General features: G+C 34.1%; 2 protein-coding genes across 2 annotated transcripts; both read left to right on the top strand.

The window, feature by feature from the left end:
* The first annotated feature begins 2,304 nt into the window (after positions 1–2,304).
* Positions 2,305–4,054, top strand: LOC128133375 (uncharacterized). Its single transcript, XM_052770769.1, has 2 exons — positions 2,305–3,310; positions 3,594–4,054. The coding sequence occupies exons 1-2, from the start codon at positions 2,305–2,307 to the stop codon at positions 4,052–4,054; spliced, it is 1,467 nt and encodes a 488-aa protein (XP_052626729.1).
* An 84-nt stretch (positions 4,055–4,138) lies between these two features.
* Positions 4,139–4,642, top strand: LOC128133374 (uncharacterized). Its single transcript, XM_052770768.1, has one exon. The coding sequence runs from the start codon at positions 4,139–4,141 to the stop codon at positions 4,640–4,642; it is 504 nt and encodes a 167-aa protein (XP_052626728.1).
* The last annotated feature ends 18,071 nt before the right edge of the window (positions 4,643–22,713 follow it).

Here is a 22,713-nt window from a genome sequence, read left to right as displayed (position 1 = left end):
AAAACTAATATATATATATATATATATATATATATATATATATATATTCAAATTTATATTTGTAATTAATATATATATAAAAAATTTCAAATTTTCATAATGGATCCTTGAGGTATATATACATAACTTTCAGACTTGGTCCAAGGGCATTTTGGTCTTTTAGAAAAAAAAACTAGTTACTCAAAAGTTAAAATTAACATCGGAATGACCATTCATGCATTTTTCGAAACCATAATGACCAGTGGCGTGACATTTTTCATAAAATTCCTTATAGTGCAATATTTTGCAAATCATAGGGACAAATTATGAAATTTTGTCTAAAAACTAACAGCTCAATCATGGAAACCCAACTGATATGTGTCCATTACTATACGAAGAAACTTTTGCGTTAAAGGTTGTTGGAGGATATCAGCATAAATTTTTTTTATTAGCAAAATAATCAAGGATGGAATGGTAATTTGTGGCAAAAGCAACTATTTCAGCATCTGGATTTTAGTAGTAGTCTAATTTTCAGCATCAACAAAATTTTCCGAATGAGCAACAACGCCAGTTTCAGAATACGAAATCCAATCAGCAATTTGGCAGGTCCAATATGTCCTTGGAAGATACAATAAAGAGCCTCGCCACCAACACTCATGTAACACTCGTTTTCCAGAATGAATCAAATTAGGGTTTCAAGGAGTAAAAGTTGGATTTTTGAGAAAAAGAGCCTCACGACGTGAGACATAGGGGGCTCATGACGTGAGATGGGTTGCTTGAAGATTTTTTCCAAGACTAATCTCATAACTTGAGAAATGGAGCTCATGAAGTGAGAGCTGATGGAGCCCAAGCCCATGATCATTTTAGGGTTTCCTTCGTATCTAAGCATTTCTAACCTCATTTTTGGGTTTGAGAACCTTGTATGAAAATTGGATGCCTTTTCTTCAACTTTTGAAGTAAATGAGATCTAGACATGTATTGCACATATATGTCCTAAAAACATCACCTTTTTGGTGTATTAAGAAGTTAAAGACCCTTTGGAACGTTTGGGTTCAAGGCTTAATGGATTTATGTCTTAAAAGTTGAACTTTTGGCTTCAAACTAATCTCACGATGTGAGACATGACATGTCATGAAGTAAGGGTTGAATGACCCTTTTTTCTGGTTATATTCTTGGAGCTCACAACATGAGAGGAGGCTTCTCACGACGTGAGGTCAGTCCCTTTGAATTTCTTGATTGATTTGTGTAACGCCTGTAGATTCGGGCTAGTCAATTTAGAGACAATAAGCATCAAAAAATGAGTTTTTGATGGAATATTATTTAAAAGGAGCATTCTTAACCAAGTTGTAGTATATATTACAAGGGTTGAGTACATATAAAGAACGCCGAAATTCGAGTTATAACAAAGAAGTTATGGTCCATCGAAGTTCGCGACAAAACCAGCACGACACTGTGCGTTGTAAATAGTGAATTTACGATAGAGGAATTTTTAGCCTTAGAAATCAAAACAAAAGTTATAGTAGACGTTAAACCGAGAGCTTGCATAAAAAGAACGCTCAAATCTGATTTCGTATAAGGAAGTTATGATTTTTCTAAGATTTGGCCTAACAGTGCACAGCCCGAAATTCGAATTTTAGATCGAGTGGTTTTTGGCCTACGCGACCTAAATGAGAGTTGAAGATCTCGTTAATAGGAACTCAACGATAGAAAGACAGACGAAAATGGAAGTCAAAATGAAAGTTGTAGATCTTACTATTTCCTATGCGTGGATATAAAAAACGTCGAAAACGGAGCTTGTATGCGAAAGTTATGAATTTTTGAAAATCGGCTGATTTTCACAAATGTGCGATGCCACGTGTCAGCACTATAACGCCCGTAGATCAGGGCTAGTCAATTTAGAGATGATAAGCGTCAAAAATGATTTTTTTTATAGAAGATTATTTGTAATGAATAATCTTACTGAAGTTGTAGTGGTCGTGACAAGGATTCTAGATGTATAAAGAATGTCGAAATCCGAGTTATAACGAAGAAGTTATGACCTGTCGAAGTTTCGCGACAGAACCGGCACGACACATCGCGATGTAAATTGTGAATATACGATAGAGATATATTTGGGCTTAGCGATCTAAACGAAAGTCGTAGACTACGTTAAATCGAGAGTGTGCATAAAAAGAACGTCCAAATCTGACTTCGTATGAGGAAGTTATGATTTTTCTAAGTTTCAGCTTAACAGTATGAAGCCCGAAGTTCGATTTTGAGATCGAGTGAGTTCTAGCCGAAACAATATAAACGAGAGGTTTGCTGCATAGTCATATATGTCTATTTATGCATTCTGACAACAATCTACCAACTGTTGAATTTATCGATCCGATAATTTCCGCCGAGATACTAGACAGAATTGAAGATCCTGAATTGTATTCACTTGTGAATGAGTTTATGATTCATGGTCCATGTGGAGGTGAAAATATGAATTGTCCATGCATGGTGGATAAAAAGTGCTCTAAAAGCTTTCCAAAACAATTATGTAATCATTCGTCTTTTGATCAAAATGGTTTTCCATTATATATGCGAAGAAACAATAGTCATTTTGTAGAAATATTGGGTGTTAAGTTGGATAACAGAAATGTTGTTCCATACAACAAATATCTATTGAAAAGATATCAGGCACATATTAATGTTGAATGGTGTAATCAGGGATCTTCAATAAAGTATTTGCTTAAATACACAAATAAGGGTCCTGATAGAGCGACAGTTGCTGTTGTACCAACCAACAATGAATGTGAAAATAATGATGTTGTCGATGAAATAGCTGAATATTACGATTGTAGATATTTATCAGCATGTGAAGCATCATGTCGAATTTTTAAATATGATGTTCAGTGCAGATATCCTTCTGTGGTCAGACTACCTTTTCATCTTCCAAATCAACAACAGATTGTATATGGTAAAGACGATGATATTGACAATGTTCTGGACAAACCTTCTGTTGTTGCTTCAAAGTTCACATCTTGGATGGAATGTAATGTAATCGATAGTGAAGCACGAATACTTACATATGTTGAATTTCCTATAAAGTTTGTTTGGATATTAAATGGTCGGTTTTGGAAGCGAAGGAAAGTAGGAAAAGCCATTGGTAGAATTCATTCGGTTTCACCTAATCTAGGGGAAGCATATTTCTTAAGGATTCTTTTAAATAAAGTAAAAGGTCCGACGTCATTTGATGATATTCGCACGGTAAATGGTGAAACACATTCTTCTTTTAGAGATGTTTGTTATGCACTCGGGCTATTATATGATGACAAGGAATACGTTGATGCAATTAAAGAAGCAAGTCATTCTGATCTGGTTTCTATCTACGCTTCTTATTTGCTACATTGTTAATGTGTAATAGTATGTCTAAACCAGAGGTCGTTTAGGAAAATACAAGGGAATATTTGGCAGATAGAATTCTACATAACCAAAGACAAAGATTTAAGTCTGCAGATGTTACATTTTTTTCTTATTTTTTATTTAAAATATTTTCTTTTTATTATTCAACACCCATTAAATAATTAGTAACAAAATTATTAAATATTGACCACATATTTTCTAAATAATTATATATTTTGGTGCAGAATTATCACTCGGTGTAGATGAACTTAAGAACTTAACTTTGTTCGAAATAGAACAAATTTTACTTCGAAACAACTCCACTCTCAAAAACTTCACAAAGATGCCATACCCAGATGTTGAATCTGTTTCTTCTTCAAACAATCAACTTATCACCAAGGAGCTAGATTACGACATTCCTGTTATAAAGATTAACTTTGATCGTATGTTTCTTGCATTAACAAATGAGCAACGTAACATTTTCCTTAAAATCATGAGTGTTGTTAAAGAAAATAAAGGAGATGTCTTCTTCGTTTATGGTTATGGTGGAACGGATAAAACTTTTTTATGGAAGACAATATCTGCAGCAATTAGATCTGATGGTAATATTGTTTTAAATGTTGCTTCAAGCGATATTGCTTCCTTATTATTGCCCGGTGGTAAAACAGCACACTCTCGATTTATACTTCCATTTGAACTTTCATAGGATTCTTTTTGTAAAATAAATCCAGATGGTGAGTTGGCTAGCTTAATAAGAAAAACCTCTTTAATAATTTGGGATTAAGCACCTATGGTCCATAAGCATGCATTTGAATCTTTAGATCGAACTTTGAAAGATGAATTAAGGTGCGGAAATTCAAGCATCTCAAATATTCCATTTGGAGGGAAAGGTATTGTCTTTGGAGGAGATTTCAGACAAATTCTACCTGTTGTTCCGGTTGACAGTAGACAGAACATTGTAAATGCTTCTTTGAGTTCTTCATATTTATGGCAACATGGCAAAGTCCATAGATTAACAAAACAACATGAGGCTAACTGTTGGAAGGATCAATCGGATATAGAAAAAATAAGAGATTATGCAAATTGGCTATTGGATATAGGAGAAGGCAAACTTGGTGGTCCGAACGACGGTGAAACGATTATCGATATTCTGGATGATATGGTCATTAATGATTCACATGATCCTATAGGTTCCTTAATTAAGTTTTTATATCCTTCAATTTTCAAGAACTATAGCAATACAAATTATTTCCAAGAAAGAGCGATACTTGCTCCAAAAAATGAAGTTGTTTAGGAAATAAACGACCGTTTGCTTAAGAAGTTTCTAGGAGACGAGGTTGAATATTTATGTTCAGACAGCATATGTGAATCCAAATTTGTCCATGATCAGTTTGATGCAACTTTATACTCCCCTGATGTATTAAATGGTCTCAAAGTATCCGGTCTACTAAATCATAAGTTAGTTTTAAAAATTGGTGTTCCGGTAATGTTACTAAGAAATATTGATCAGAAAAACAGATTATGTAATGGCACAAGACTACAGTTGATATCATTGGGAAAACGTGTTATTGAGGCACATAGAATAACTGGAACTAATATTGGAAACCGGACTTTTATTCCAAGAATGTTTTTAACTCCATTAGAAAAAAAAAATCCGTTCGAATTCACAAGAAGATAGTTTCCTTTGGTCGTATGTTTTACAATGACTATTAATAAAAGTAAAGGACAGTCATTATCAAAGGCTGGTTTGTTTCTCAAAGATCCAATTTTTTCACATGGACAATTGTATGTTGCCTTATCTAGAGTTCCAAGCAGAAAGGGATTAAAATTATTAATTTTAGATAAAAATGGCGGACTCACAAATAAAACTTCCAAAGTTGTTTATAAGGAAGTTTTTCGAAATATATAGCCTACTTTTTTGTAGCACCTTTTAGTCATTTTTAGCAAATCACACTTAATCCGTCATATTACTTTATTTATATATAATTATGTATTGTATTTTTTATGTTAATTTCATTACACACATTGATAATGCATCATTTGTGAATGTTCAACGAGAACCATACACCAAAAATTAAGGTTTTAAAAATCTCCAATTCTAATTAAATACTTATCATTTACTGTGTAATTAAATACTTATAAATCATAAAGTTATTGAAAAATGCAATATTGCAATTCATAGGTTTTCTAAATTAATGAAATATTATTTTATTATATAATTAATTTTTAAATTCAATTAGAAATCAGCACCCATGAGTTCCGAGGGTTTTAAACTAATTTCTTTAATAAAAAAAACAAAATATTTGCATCTGAGTTTTTTTTGACAAATGAATAATTTGTTAGTTTGATTGACGCAATTATGAATTAGATTAATTTTGATATATCTTAGTCGAGTGAATAACTTACCATATTTGAGCAAACTAAAAAAATCCTTTAAATTTTGTTTCAAGGTTATGATTCATTTTGCACCTCTTTATGAGTGTACACCAATCTTATTGTCTCATTTGTGTGAAAAATGCTTGTTTCACTTAGTTAAACCCCATGTATCAATTGTCGATGGTGGAGTTTTAATGATTCTTGCGAAATCTAATTTTTCCAACTTCATTGGTTTGGATTGTGCGCCAACAAGCCATTCATATTATATTGTTGGATTAACAAATGAAATTAAGAAGCCATATTCCATCAACTTGAGAATTTGACATTGTACATTTCTATATTCTATCAAGTTGAAATTGTTCAGTGATACAAACACAGTGATTTAAATTGTTAACTAACCCTATTTATTAAAATACCTATGATATATTATTTAAATTGTTAACTGGTGCAAAAAAATAATAAAAAAAAATAACAGGATTTTGATCAAAGAAAAGAGACTTCTCATCCTGACCATTAATTCATAGTGCCTCCACTATGCATGAATAGAATGATACTTGAACATGAATGTCTTTCAAGAACAGCTTAATGGCTTACAAAAGTTTGTTCTTTATTGTAATTTTATGCCTTCGTCCACATATCAGAAAATGTCTCAAGGAAGAAAACAAAGAAACCCCTAGAAAGTATATGGGTGGGTTATTTTACAAAAAAAAATGAAAGGTTCATCAGAGGAAATCACCAAAGGTTCTAAACTTGGTGCCAATAACATGTATAAGCACCCAACATGTTTGATTAAGACACTGCAAACAGAATGTCATGCATCTGAAATTAGCAAGGGGCTTCATCAGATTCCATCAAATGTACATACTAATTGCTGAAAAGTGAAAACCTTATATGTATCTAGGGAACATTTGCATGAATGGGTAGCCGATTTTGGTAGGAAACAGTAATAAAGCCACAACAATCATGGATCGTCAAAACGGCACATTTATATTTCATCAAAAACATATAATTACAAGCCATAAAGAATTAATCGAAATATACTCGGTCACAAGAGCAAAGAAAGAGATTCAACAAAAATTACAGGGAAAACACATGAATGACGAACTTTGTATTAGAGACGATAGATAAAAGATTTACTTTTCTTTGGCGCCATATCAAATAAAAACTTCAAATAATGAAAGTTGTAGGATATATGAAGAAACAATGGTAATTCTTCAATAGTAACTGATTATTGATTGATTACATTGATTTAAATAACTTTCCTAATTGCTTCTGGTAGACATGTAAATCTATCTTTAATTTGTTTTCTTTTATAATTTGAACCGTTTATTGGTTCTCCATGTTAATTACTTTATACATAACGAGGAGAGTAATTTATATCAAAATTAATGTTGTATTTTAGTATATTTTTTTAATCTTTAAATTAATTTTGTAACATCCATAAATACCCAACATAGATCTTCTAAAACTCATATACATTTTTTGTTTTTAGTCCCTAATATCAATATCATTGTTCTATATTGAATACCTATGAAGCCTTTTGGCTTTCTTGTTATTTTGATGATAATTCTCACACTGCTAGCGGGAAAAGTATATCCACAATCCAGGGTTTGCAACATGCTTGATATTCAAGATTGTTTTTTACCACTAGATGACCCTGGTACACCACCAACCGAAAAATGTTGTGATGAACTCAAACAACATAGAAAATGTTTTTGTGTTTACAACCGACGCGGATTCACACTCGGTTTCCTTTCTCTTGTTGACGCTTGTCATATCGAGTTCCATGATGTTTGCCCCTTTGTATCTAAATAGTTTCTCCATTGCTCAATGAAATTTGTCATTTACAAAGAAGTGGGATATGATTCTATTATATATTCAAAAGATTGTGTGTTCATATATTCTCTTTAGTTTTGTTTGGTTTTTTAATATTCGTTCTTGTGTCCCTTAGTTTCTACTTTTCGTATCATACTTGTATCTGCATAAATAATTTCATGTGCACAAGTATTCACACAAACATTATCTTTTTTATTTAATAAAGATCAACAAGAAAATCCTAAAAACAACGTTTCACGCGAGAAACACAATTTGAAGAAAAACGAACCTTGATGTCACTATATCTAATTAAAACTTTCTCTAAAACACATATTTATCTTGAATAATCATTTTGACAACGTTTACATAACAAAAACGTATATCTTTTTGGGAAAAAATTACTTTTTAAATTGAATTAAAAAGACTAAACAAATAATTCAAATTAAAAAAACACTACATGTGTTTTCATATTGAAAATAAATAAAGCAGCTTATTTTTTATTCGAAAATCATAACTGAATCTATCGTTAGTCTTAAAGGATTAAAAAAATGAAACTTTCATGTTATAAGGTATAATTCTGAGTTTATTGGTTTTAAACATTCAACATAGTAGATGCAATCCTCCTATCAGTTTCTGTTTCGATCATCTTTGTCGACAGACCGGCTGCATTGTTGTCGAACGCGCCATGGCTCTTAAATTCGATCCTCACCAGTGATAGTGGCTACGTTAAGTGATGTCATCCTCCGATATGTTTCGATCAGTGAAGGCCCGTTCAGTTTTGTTTTTCAGATTGAGCCCAACCATATATAAGGAAAGCTTCCCCCGCTGTACCGAAAACAAAATTACAGCGACATGGGTGATGTTTTTACAGATCTTTATTTTTTTGATAATAGATTCAGAGTTGAGGATGAATTTGTAATGTGTACCCAACTAATCATTTCATGAGATAACTGATTTTAGGTGGGGAAGTTTTGCGGTGGCCGGCCTGAGCATGACAGCGGCCCATAGCATAAAAAATCTCGAAGCGTTAATTCTCTGGGTCGTGTTACCGTCACCAAAGTGGTTGAAGACAGAGAGGCAGGAAACGAAAGGCGAGTATCATAGTATGATGTCGTAGTTCTTCATGTGTTGGAAAACATAAAAAGGAAATAGTCAGAAATGTTTGAGAGAGGAAGTAGTACACAATCTTTATCTCATTTTCTAAATTTCTCTCTTTGCTTTAGTGAGTTTATGGATGCCCTAAAGTCTTTGCATCTTCATCCTCCACAGCTCCATGCTCATGCCTAAAAACTAAACATGTCACCTTCGTTCATGAGCTACTGAAAGTTATTGGCTCTGTGGTGAGTTGTGAGCAATCATTTTACGTTAGTGGTAGAAACATTTTGGATGGTCCTTTGGTAGTTAATAAACTTATCTGTTGGGCCAACAAACGGAAGAAAAAAAGTTCTCATGTTCAAGGTAAACTTTGACCTAGCTTTTAACTCGATTATTTGGAGTTACTTGCAAAATACCGTGAAGCAACCAGGGTTCGACGATATGTATTTAAGTTAGGTAAGGGCCATCCTTTCATCCTCTAAGGTCTCAGTGCTCGTTAATAGTGCTCGTTAATGGTTCCCCAACCAAGGAGTTCTTCTTGGAAAAAGGAGTGAGACAAGGAGATTCCTCTCCCTTTTTCTTTTATTATTGCAACCGAGAGTCTCAAAGTAGCTTTAGATGAGGCTACTAACAAAGCGATATTTAAGGGGATTACAATGCCTAATTTTGGGCATAGTATTTCTCTTTTCCAATATGCATATGACACGATCTTTATGGGTAAATGGTTAAGGGACAACACTAAAAATCTTATGAGAATACTCACATGCTTCCATTTAGCATCTGATCTCATGGTCAATCTACACACGAGCAATTTAATGGCTATTGGAGTTCCTTCTAGGGAAGTCTCGTCCACGGCTAAGTGGTTGAAGTGCCTTAAAAGTGAGCTTCCATTCTCTTATATTGGTATGATATACTGGTAGGAGGAAGGTCGGGTGGAGCTTCCATGTGGCTTCTTCTTATCGATAAATTCAACAAAAACTATTGATGTGGAAAGCTAGAACTCTTTCAACTGGATAGCGTTTAACGCTTGTTAAGTTTGTGCTTGGAAGCCTTGGAATGTACATTTTATCGATCTATAGTGTCCTAGAAAAATCATAACAATGCTTGAAAGTATCAGAAACGTGTTCTTTTTGGGAAATTCTATAGTTCACAAAGAAAATCACTTGGATAGCTTAGAACAAAATGATGAAATCCAAAGAACTTGGTAGGTTGCAAATTGGGAACTGAAAAGCTTTCAATCTTATTCTTATCTTGAAATGGTGGTGGAGGTTTAGGGTTCATACTAACACAATTTGGAAAAGCGTTATTAGGTGCATTTATGGTGATCGTGGGAGGTTCGGATTGTCAGCTTTAGTGTCTTATAGGATGACCATGTGGGGCATAATCAATAATGTTAACATCGATCTAGAACATCTTAACATCTACTTAAATGAATTCTTTTACAGAACCGGTGATACAGGGGGGAAGTCATTCCCATGAAATTTGTGTTGGAGTATCACTGAAGGAGGAGAGTTTATTGTATCTTCCCTAAGGAAGTAAATTGACAATAACTTCTTGGATTGCACACACTTCTTACTATCTAGTCTAAGTTGGTTCCAAAGAACATAAACGTCTTCATTTGTAGATCAGGACTTAGGAGACATTCCACTAGATCGAATCCAGGACGGAGGTAGTGAATATTTCACACATCTCATTTATGTTGTGCAATGCTTTTAAGGAGACGGAAGTACATATTTTCAAGGATTGCTCCATAACAGAGGAATTAAAAGGGAAAATGCTCACTTAGTGGAAAGACTTACCTGCCATTAATGACTCATTAGAAGACGTGTTGGGGGTGAATTTTAACTACACTAGGGGCAACAATACAGAAAAAAATTTGGAGGCGATTTTAAGGGCGTTCTTATGGACCATCTGAATACGAACGAAATATATTCAATAACAAAGTGGAGGGATCGATTATACTAGCTTATGATGCCAAGGCTTTGGCCTTTTATGCCTAAGAATAGAGCTAATGCAGCATCCCATTTTCACAAACAAAATTTTCATGTTTAATTTAGGTAAAACCACCAGTTCCATAAAACCCATGTTAAGAAAACCCCATTTGTTCCATGATACACTAGTTTGAAAATCAGAGTAATATAGTAAATGTGTAATCTCCAAAACTGATGATGAGTGTATTGGATTAAGGTGTCTAAGCCAGTGACTAACAACTAACTTGATATATTCTTGTAATTAAAAGCGAATTCCATTTCGGGTTGCCCTCATGACCAAAACTGGCTACAAATGATTTTAGGAGAGAGAAGTATAATTTATTATATTATTATATGATTAATAAACTAAGTGGAAGTTATACGGAAATGATTTGTTAATATATTATGTGATTAATATATTAATTGGAGATACATAGTTGACTTGTTGATTTATTATGTGATTAATAAATTAATATAAGATCAAATGTGAAATAATTGTTTTGTTAATTTATATTATTAATAAATTAATCCCAATGGTTCGTGGAGATGACATAAATTGACTTATGACACTCACCAGAAAAGGAATGTTTGGACGTGTAATCGTCAGGTAGTTTAATTTTGCTACAATTCTTCTCTATTTCTCTGGTTTCTCAAGCGGATCTCCTTCATCTACTTTCAATTTCATATTTAGAACCACTGGAGACTCGTAAGGTTTTGTTTCAATCATCCCAAATTCCTTCAAAATATCCAAGCAATATTTCCGCTGAGACAAACAGATCCCTTTTCGAGTACGAGAGACTTCAATTCCCAAAAAATATTTTAAAGGACCTAGGTCTTTTGTTTGAAACCGAGATGCAAGGAAATCTTTCAGCTTCTTAATTCTAGTTCCATCACTCCTTGTACTCACAATCTCATCAACATATACCACTAATAGAATGCATCCTGAAGACGACGAAGCAAAGAACACAAAATGATCATAGCAAGTGAATATGGATGAAACATAGTAACCAAACATCATACATTAAAGATACCAACATATATTGTTTACAAATTGTACTTGTTCATCGATTACCCAAAAATAACATAAATTATGGTGTCTAAAAAGAAAAGTAGTAGGATATCCAGATCCAAGGCTCGAGTACCTGTTCACTTGCTGAGTCCCTGAGAATACAAGTCGTTTTGAAAAGCGACAACATAGAATGTTAGTGAGTTCATCAGCATATTTGTAGGAAAAACTTTGTAATATCTTTGTTTATAATAAGTTATAAAACTCCATAAAAACCAATATTTTCTATAAAAAGTAGTTTCTGAGTCTCGTTCCAAAATTGTGTATAGTTGCATGCATGTTCTTTATTTTCCTTTGTTTGTATTATAAAGAGTGTATTCCAGAAAATCCTATATTTTCTGTATATAAAAGAGTTGTGGTCTTAAAACCCTAAGACCAGAGTGGTGAGATTAGCTTGCTTACAAAGTAAACGAACATAACTTTGTGTTTTATAAAACTAGTAGAGTGTATATTCTTCGTAAATCCAAATTAATATGGTCCTTCTCTATATGAGTCGTTACAACCATATTAATATGACTAAAGTGCCTGTCTTGATGTTCTTTAGGCGTCGACTTCTAAAGATATTTGTCACCCTAAACTGGCCCGTCTAGCTATAGCGAACAACTCAGGTGTGGGGGTGTCAACCCGGTATAAATCTATACACAATTACCTCGCTCTCCCTTCAGGAGACTCTGGTTATAACTATAGGACTTATGATGTACGCTAGGTAGGTACGGCGAAGGAGAGTCTCACAAGAGCGTTAACAGATTTACGTGAACTATGACTCCGTTTTACTTGCAAAATAGGATAAGTATGCCTTTAAATAACTATGTGTACCTTTGTAAGTGTGGTTTGTGACCTTCAACTATACTAATTATAGTTTATTATGCTTGTTTTTCAAGACAATTTATATAACCGTATATATAAATACATATAAGTTAACATGTCTAGATGTTTTAAAAGTATATATAAATCATATAAACTTGCATCTAACACAAGTATAACAGCTTTTAGCATGATAAAGACAATTTCTTGTTTTTGACTTTTCTGTCCCTATTTTTAGCAAAAATTATAGAAAAATCATCGTAAGTCGAAATTCAGATCTGCAAACTCTGAGAGTTTGGAAAATGAATCTAATTTGTTAATAATTTTTATTATTATTTTTAATGGCCTCAAACCAGTGTTAAAATGTTCATCTTCACAGACTGGTCTGAAATCATTCTTGAAATGATAGGCAGCTTTGTAAAAATCGCCAAAAATTGTAGAAAATCATATGAACGCATGATAGTAGTCCTTAGAAAGGTATAATCCTAAAATATTTGCATCTTAAATAGTTTTGAAAAATATTAAGTTCAAGGTGGTCAAAACATCCCGTAAATGGACCATAACGTTTCTGTTGAAAGTTGAGGTTTAAGTTTAACTTATTTGTGTTTGAAACTTACACTCATTTTTGCTATTTTTGAGGGTATAACCCTTATCTATGATTTTTTATGCAATATATATGTTAAAAAACACATTTCTCATGATTTTTATGAATTTGTATAAGATAAACTCCATGTTCATGCAAATACCCAAAGATTGAACACATTACACACCGGTACACGCAATTATCCATTAGTTAAACGAGATTTGACTTGTATTCCTTCCCCCACCCCCCCAAATAGTATGAAAAACATAAAAAATAGTGGGGTATGAAGCTCACCTTGAGTTCTTGGTGAGATTCTTGAAATGTGGGTGTTCTAATAGTTCATATTCATGAAAATAAGAGTGTAAGAGGAAAGATATTAGAATAACATGAAACAAAACAATGGGGTTTAACCTAGAACTTACCAATTTTAAGACCCTCTGAAGAAGACTTCTTGAAGCTAACACATGCACACACACCCATGAAATCTTTGAGAGGAAGGAAGAAGAGAGACTTCTTGAGTGTTTGAGAGAAAATGAAGGAGGATTCTTGAGGCTAAGTGAGGAAATGAGAGTGCTTTGTGTGTGTGAGGGTGTGGCCGAGAATAGAGAAAGAGAGGGGAGAAGTTGACTTTGGTGATGTTTGAGGTGCGGGCTAGCATGGATATATGGGAGGTAAAAGCTTGGAACATGCTAGTTAAAAATGAGGTGTCATGGCCATTTTCCTTTCTTTTTTTCCCTTTTCTTTTCTCTCTTTTTTTGTGTCATAACCAACCCTAACCGATCCATGAAATTTTCGGCCCAAAGGGTGGCCCAAAATGGTGGTGTTCGGTTTTTGACTTGATCCAATAAGAGTTTTTGGCCCAATGATGCTTAATAATAGGTTTTCAGTTCAAAGGGCCCAAAGATAAGAGTTCTCGGCCCAAATAGGGAGTTTTCGGCCCAAATAAGGACCAAGTATGGGTTTTCGGCTCAATATAAAATCCAATAGGAGTTTTTGGCCCATTAAGGCCCAAAAAGAGGTTTCCGGCCCAAAAAGGCCAAAAGGAGAAGTTATCGGCCCAATAGGGCCTAATAAGGAAGTCTTGGTCCAATAAGGGATTTGGATTGACAATTCTTGGGCTAAGGCCCGAAAATGATTGGATTTGGCTTATTAGATCGAGTTTTGGGCTTATACGTGGTTGTTTCGACTTGAATGACAATATGTGAACGTATGAACTTAAATGGTATTGTAGTTTGAATTTCACTAAATGGGGTGTTGCAAGTTTACATGGATGAAATTGTCTTGTACAAGGATCAAAATCTTAACCCCGATTTGCTAGTTGTGACAGAACGATATAATCTAATGATTCTTATCAATATATGTTAGAAATATGGTTTAGTGGCACCTGGAAATCTGAGAATCGTGATAATCACTTTCAAATCGAAGTATTTGGGTGGTACTCCCAAATCCTCAATTGGATAAGACTCAGAGAAAATCTGAGAGAATGAAAGAGAGAATGAGATGCTGTAATTTCGTGAGTACCAGAAACAACTGACTAAAATTGGTTATAAACATTCCTTGTCTGAAAACTGACAAAACTGTCATATAACAGTTTTTCTCAACAGCTCGACCCCAGCCAAGGGCTCTGCCCCTTGGACCCCACTCCCAGGGGCGCTGCCCCCGGGCCCCCGTTCGTTCAGGGGCTTCGCCCCTAAATGACAGTATACTTTGATACTTGATCAAACTTAAACAAGTGTGTACTCCACACCTTCCTTACTTGTTTAATATTTATCAAGATCATTTTTAGTCAACAAAGTAATCTCATTACACTTAAATAACATTGATGATAACAAATCACCAACAATATACATGATAATAAATCAAGCATAGCATGGATAACTATAATACTCTAACACAATCAAAGTTAATAATTTATATTACCTAGCCCTATGATTGGATAAATTACTACTCTTAAAAATTTAATGATAAAAACAGTTAAAAATCAAGCTAATGTAACTAGATTGATCATCTAAACTACTCAATATATATATATATATATATATATATATATATATATATATATATATATATATATATATATATATATATATATATATATATATGGTTAACTTATTTTGTTTTCACTATCTATTGTGTGCATGTATGATTGATTCTGGACCAATTATTTTAGTTATTTTAAGAAAGTAATTAATGCATATTACAGATTGAAGATATAATGAATAGTAATTACATCTTCAGCATTTAATATGCATTAATTACTTTCATAAAATATCTAAAATGATTGGTACAGAATCAATAATAGATGCACACAATAGATAGTGAAAACATTTGAACCTAACTCTCTCTCTCTCTCTCTCTCTCTCTATATATATATATGTATATATATATATATATATATATATATAGGAATATAGATAATCAAAATTGTAACTTTAACATGAAAGATTAACAATCAATTGAACACAAGTTAGAATCCAACTCACATAATCCAACTAACGAAATTGAAACATATAAACTAGGGTTTATCTACACCTAATGAAAGTAAAAGGTTTGTAGCCTCGCATCATAACGAGACTGTCTAGAATAGTCCGTGGTCGTCATCTATACTCCGCTACCACATTACCGAAATACCTTCGATAAAGCTAAAAGGAAAAGGAATTAGAACAAAATAAAGGGTATACATGCCACGTCCAACATAATAATGTTCCTTAAAAAAAATAGAAATTCATATTATTGTAATAAAGTAGAGGATTATAAAAAGAATATGAAGTAACAAAAAGTCAAGGCGGGTCAAAGAAAGCTATATAGAAAATCAGAATGTTGATTGTCCAAAAAAATACCATAAGATGAATATGTTTGACTATCGTAATGGTTTCAAGACAATAGATGAACTTGTGTCAAATAGGCAACCAAGTTTAAGGTGACTTTGGGACTTAAAAAAATAGATGGTGTTCAAGATAAAGAATTAAGCATCATTAAAAAGGTATTTGGAAGAGCAAATTGGTAATAAACAACTAACTATTTCCTATAACAAATCTTACCGGAAGTACTCATTGAAATCAACATAATTTCACCATGCAAAATGAGGAGCTTTCCCATTTTCATTGTTATCAGCTTCCTGAAGCAAATCAAGACTTTTCACATACAAAACAATATTCTTGAAATGGAAAAATGGCAAACTTGTAAATACATGTACAAGACATACTGCATCAATAACATCTAAAAGAAGGCATATGACTTGTTCAAGAAATGAAACACCATTTTCAATAACACTAATTGTGGCTGGCTTTACAAGCTGCTTGCTCAATAAGCCACACATTTCGTCTTAAATTTATTTATCATACTTTGAGTTAAACCTTCTAGAACATATGAAGGACTTTTTAGACATCTATATATCAAACAAAATATCTTAAAGGATGAAATATGTAGCATAAAAATTCCATGGAGAATCGAACGTTGGCAGCTTCACCCTATATCAATAAGTATAAAGAGATAACAATATATATATTTTTTCTTTACTGATATATGAACCGCAAAAGCAAAAGAAAAAAAAGCTAAGGGTTTTGTGCTCTAGTTAACCCTAAAAAGATGTGGGGGTAGAAATGACATACTTGCTCCACATTATTGGATCGTTTAGGTAAGTGCACCACAACTACCAATTGATGTAGTTATCAAGAAACTTCAAGAATACTCTCTCCATAGGAGTCACATCTAGTTTATAAAACAAATTATAAAATGTCATTTATAACAGAAGCAGATACTCATTTAGCAAAAGAGAAAAAGAATATTGGGTCCTTACTAAAGAGTGCTTTGTCAAGAAGAACGTCATCTGATCTTTCAACAACCCTTGTTGTTCTCTTTTAAAAGAAACTACAGTTCGTCTATTTAACAAAAAAAAACTATGGTTTCATTGGTATGAGGATTAAGTTTGTTATAGCTTCATTTTAGATCTTTTGTTCTTGGTGTAATGCTTCTTATTCTAAATTAGAATGTTAGGTTGTTTTATTAGAAGTTTATGTATCATTTTTGTTTGTTAAGTATGTAAAGTATTGATCTTGACTTTAATTATCTATACTCTAAGTAAGTCCTTAGTTTCCTTGATCACGTCTTAGAAGTACCATTCACAATACATTTACTTAACACGTTAATGTATGTCTGTGCTTTATAATTGTTGACCTGATTTTCAACCCGTTTTCATTTTGATCACAAAAATGAGGTAATCTTGATAACAAAATTTAGGTAACAGGTTAATCTATGTGCCTCTTGTTGACTTATTTTGATTTACTCTCCGTTTTGATAATAAAATTTAGATTTAGAATGCATTTGCTTAAAATAAGATAAACAAGAGAGAAAGTATTCTAGTATTCACGTCAAACTCCTAAACTTAATCGGTATGTTAATTTGTATGGTATCAACAATCTTCATTAATTGAAAGCTAACAAACATATAGATAACCAAATTCCAAGTGAGATCTAAACAAACTTGACCAAAATACAAAATACCCCTACAAACAAAATTGATCGAAAATACAAAAAAAAACCTACTACAACAAAATTAGTTTCATATAATCGCTACTCTTAAAATCGAAATTACGGATTTATACCTTGATGTCAGAGAAGACGACGAGAGCATCTGCATCGTCGACGAGGAGTATGGCCGACGTGAGGGTAGGGCGGACGAGAGGACGAGATGAGTCGAGAGATTGTTGATTTCCCTATTTAAAAAAAAAATTTATCATCAAAGTTTTTCAACGAGGGAACATGTTTTTGACTATTTTTCTCCTCTTTAAAATTTTGGGGACATAAATACGGAAACGAGGGGGGAACGAAAATTAATCTGATAAAATTTAAAGTGTCATATAAACAGTAACTTGTTAAATTTGAAAAGAAAACATTTAGCGGCATTGTATGATTCAAAATAAAAAAAAATATAGTGGCATTTTATATTACGCAACAATTAAAATAAATATTAGCGGCATAAAATATTATGTACGATTAAATTTATTAATTTTTATAGTTGCGTATGCCGTATAGGGATGAGAATTTGGATATGTCCGACTTACTATCATCAAGTAAATAAATATTAGATACAGCTGATGCAGTTGCCTCGACTGTTGTCTCTGCAAGGGCTTCATAACGCTCATCGAAGTACTCCACCGTGAAGGTCTTGATAGACCCAAACATCTCTGGTAGCTGAGCCCGGAACAAGGTAGCAACCTCATCATGCTGGATTTCCCAAATCCTGGAATCAAGCTCATCCATCCCTATTAGAACCACAACCTCGGGCGTTGTCGGCCCCTCCTGACTGCTCTCACCTGATCCTGATCCTGATCCAGATCTAGTCGCAAAGCACCTCGTAACCACCATACTGAAAATATAACAGGAAAATATCTGACATTTCGCATCAAAACTGAGAATCAATTTCTGACTGAGCCCTAACTGTTGTGACTTCCTTGCTACGCGTATGGGTCCTGTGCTTTCAATATTGCGGGCCCATACTACCTTCCACACCTACCCATATTTGTCTCAAGTATCACCACAACAACGCAACATCACACATGAACCTGATACCCGCTCAACCTCACCACTAGAGGAAGGCTAACTGTCTCACAACTGACCTACCAATCACGCCCAACCACTAGACCATGAAACTTCCACCAACCCCCTTGTAGCACTAGTGCATGCTAGCTCCACATAACGTGGACCCAATAGACATTCGAATATCCAATCCTACCCGATGTGCCCAAATGAGAATAAAACCTAAGGCCAACCCAACATTCTCGGGCGATAAGATCTTGATTATATACGGTTGGGAAGTACACACTAAGCAACTACAGTAATGATGTCAATATCATATAAGGAACCCTAGGCTAGCAGGCATCTTATAGTCAGGCAATTATATCATGCAATTCCCGAAGATCACTAGCCTATCTCTAGCATGTTGTTCTAACACATCAAAAAAATCGAATAACAGAATGGTATTTTGGGGTCAACTTACTAGCTCTGGTTGATCGTACACTCTGTGTTCTCCTTTGTTTATTTTGAAAACCATTCTAAAATCATTTTTAAATTCCGTTCCTTGATTTGAGACTAGATTCACACGAGTGTTCCTCCAATTCTCTCAAACCAAGACTTTGATACCAACTTGTAATACCCAAAAGTTTCAAGCTAATTTAAAACTTTTTCAAAAACATATTTAAACCAATATTCATTACATATTGTTTTCAAAATACTTTATATCAGAGTTTTTCCCAGAAACATATTCAAAACGAGAAGAGTTGTACGATCATGCCTTCGCCTTGCCGCGGTCCCCGGATGTACCTGAAACATAAAATTGAAACTGTAAGCCTCAAAGCTTAGTGAGTTCTCCCCCAAAATACCAATCTCACAAAACCGAATTGACAACATATCAACAACTACATAATAGCATGCATAGTGAGCCTTCAGCCTGACTGTACCGCCTCGTAGGGCCTTCAGTCTATCTGGACCACTCCTGAGGCTTCAGCCTAACTGGACCACCTCGCAGGGCCTACAACCTATCTGAACCGCTCACTGGGTATGTTGGCCTACAACACAAAGCAGGACCGCCTCAAGCCACACCCATCCCAAAATAACTATGTGCACATAAATATCATAAGCTAGCATATATAACAGTCAAACCGATCTAACAGATCACAAAACATAGCAACATTCCTACAACCAGGATACCGACCTAACAGGTCACTAACATAGCATCATCCTAAATACCATGATAGCGACCTAACCAGGTTACTAGCATAACATCATCCTAAACATCAGGATACCGACCTACCCAGGTCACTAGCATAGCATATCACCATCCTAACTACCAGGATGTAAATCAGTAAGCATATTATAGAATAACCAGAAAACAATCCATAAAGGGCCGGCCTTGGTGCCTTAGACCCTATGGATATAGTGAGGATAACTCACCTTGCAAATGTCGGCTTGGAAGATAAACTCAAACTCTCGGATCACTGCCACAAACTCCACCACCTATTATCACAATAGAACCATACTCATAAGTTCCAACCTTTCAAGGTGTCCCATAAGTCAACTAGTCAACCCCAAGTCAACAGTCAACAGTCAAGGTCAACAGTCCATGTTGACGTCAGCTCGTCGAGTAACCTCAACTACTTGTCGAGTTCTTGCTCAATTCTCCAACTCACCGAGCCACTTCAACTGGCTCATCGAGTCCTAGGCAATCTTCATCGGACTCGCCGAGTCACTCATCTGACTAGCCGAGCCCACGACTATCTTCAACGGACTCGCCGAGTTGACATTGCCATTCGTCGAGTCCCTTCAGTCCACAATCCATACAAATGCTTTTTATGCCATGCAAAAGCTCTAAATAGCAGATCCCACCTCCCTAGGCATGCTTATGACGTAAAGTTGCAAACTTTATGTGCATGCAAGACTTTAGAGCCCTAAAATGACAAATCTAAGCTTTCAATGAAGTCTAACACTTGAGGGAGGGTTGATAATTGACAAGGTTGATAACTTTATGGATCTAGAGACCAAAAGGAGTCCAGATCTGAAGTTACAAGTTCACATCTTAGCTCAAACATAAAAAGCCTTTCCTAAAACCCATCCAAAAGAGATTTTAGATGAAATGAGCCAAGGAAACAGTCTAATACCTTCAAGAGAGTGTCCCCTGATGTAGATCTTGAATCCCACGAGTTATTGCTTCTACTTGCTTGCTTTCCCCACGTGTTTCCTCCACCAAAAATCCCTCCTCCAAGCTTAGACACACCAAAAGGCAAAAGGACACACACAATCGATTTAGGGTTTACGAGGGACAAGAAGCAGTAAAGGGGAGGCTGGGGGAGGCCAATGATCCTTTAAATAGGGTGCAATTCCCCGAAATTTAGGGTTTCATTAGCCAGTTCCTACTCATTGAGTCCCTTCTTGGACCCAACGAGTAGATCATTAAAACACGCGGACCAACCCGCTGCTACTCGACGAGTAAGGCAACCAACTCGTTGAGTAGACCCAAAAATCAAGTAGATTCTTACATAAATCAATACCTGGTTATCGGGGCGTTACAAACGGTGATGATTGAATCAAAAACTGATTGGAGGATTGCATCTACTATATTGCATGTTTAAAACCACTAAGGTCAGATTTAAATATTAGGACATCAAGAGTCCCTGTTGTTTTTTAATCTTGTAAGACTATAGATTCAGTTATGATTTTCAAATAAAAAATCAGTTGCTTTATGTATTTTCAATATAAAAAGAGTTGTAACTTTTGTTTGAATTTTTTGTTTGGTCCTTTAAATTCAATTTAAACAGTGATTTTTTTCCCAAAAAGATATATTTTTTTTGTTATATAAACGTCGTCAAAATGATTATTCAAGATAAAGATGTGTTTTAGAGAAATGTTTAATTAGATATAGTGACATCAATGTTTTTTTTCTTCAAATTGTGTTTCTTGAAATGTTGTTTTTAAGTTTTTCTTGTTGATCTTTCTCATATAAAAAAGATAATTTTTATGTGAATGCTTGTGCACATGTAATTATTGATGGAGACACAAGTATGATACGAAAAGCAGAAACTAAGGGCCACAAGAACCAATATTATAAAACCAAACAAAATTAAAGAGAATATATGAAAACACATTCTTTTGAATATAAAATAGAATTATATCCCACTTCTTTGTAAATGACAAATTTTATTGAGTAAAATATAAACTATTTAGATAACAATGGGCAAATATCATCGAACTTGATATGGCAAGCATCAACAACAGATCCGAATGTGAAGTGACGTTCTTGATAAACACAAAAACAACGTCTATGTTGTTTGAGTTCATTACAACATTTTCGGGTTGGTGGCACATTAGGCTCTTCTATTGCTGTGAAGCAATCTTGAATATCATGAATGTTGCATTGTATAGATTGTGGATATACTTTTCCAGAGAGCAATGTGAGCATTACCATCACAATAACAAAAAAACCAAAAGGCTTCATGATTATTCCAAATAGATCAATATTGGGGAGTGATTAAAAGCAAACACTTATATGAGTTTTAGAAGATATATATGTTCGGTATTTATAGATGTTTGATAGTTATAGATGTTATAAAATGAAGTTAACGATTTTAAATATACTAAAATACGGCATTAACTTTGACATAAATTACTTTGTTCGTTACGAATTTAAGCAATAAAGAGGTATAAATACAAAACACAATGTCAAATTCATTATGAATAAACTAATTAATAAGGAAAGCCAATCAACTAAATGGTTATAAACTTTATAAAAAAATCAATTAAAGATAGATTTATGTGTCTACTAGAAGCAATTAGGAAAGTTAATTAAATCAAGGAAAAATCAATCAGTGATCAGTTACTATTGAAGCATTACTATTATTTCCTCATATATAGCCCTTAACCGTTGGCCACTTTAATTTAAACACTACTAGAGAACAGCCCTTTAATGACGCGCAAACAATGACACTCGCTGATAGAGGACGTGCATTGGTGTGTGCCCTAAAAAATAATGTCAATTTTGCAAAATTTGAAGGATAGTGGACACGCATTTGTGCGTGCCCTAAAATTAGTGTAAGAAAAGAAAAAAAAAAAAAGAAATGCGGATGGCGCATTTCATAAAGTGTGCGTCCTCTAAATGTGACGCTT

Source organism: Lactuca sativa, chromosome 4 (genome assembly GCF_002870075.4).
Source record: "Lactuca sativa cultivar Salinas chromosome 4, Lsat_Salinas_v11, whole genome shotgun sequence".
Classification (NCBI taxonomy): Eukaryota; Viridiplantae; Streptophyta; class Magnoliopsida; order Asterales; family Asteraceae; genus Lactuca; species Lactuca sativa.
This window is presented reverse-complemented; position numbering and strand designations above follow the sequence as displayed.

Excerpts from the sequence above, each read along its gene's own strand:
- LOC128133374 (XM_052770768.1), top strand. The coding sequence starts at position 4,139 with ATGGTCCATAAGCATGCATTTGAATCTTTAGATCGAACTTTGAAAGAT.
- LOC128133375 (XM_052770769.1), top strand. The coding sequence starts at position 2,305 with ATGCATTCTGACAACAATCTACCAACTGTTGAATTTATCGATCCGATA. Across the intron at positions 3,311-3,593 it reads TGATGCAATTAAAGAAGCAA|AATTATCACTCGGTGTAGAT; the intron begins GTCATTCTGATC and ends ATTTTGGTGCAG.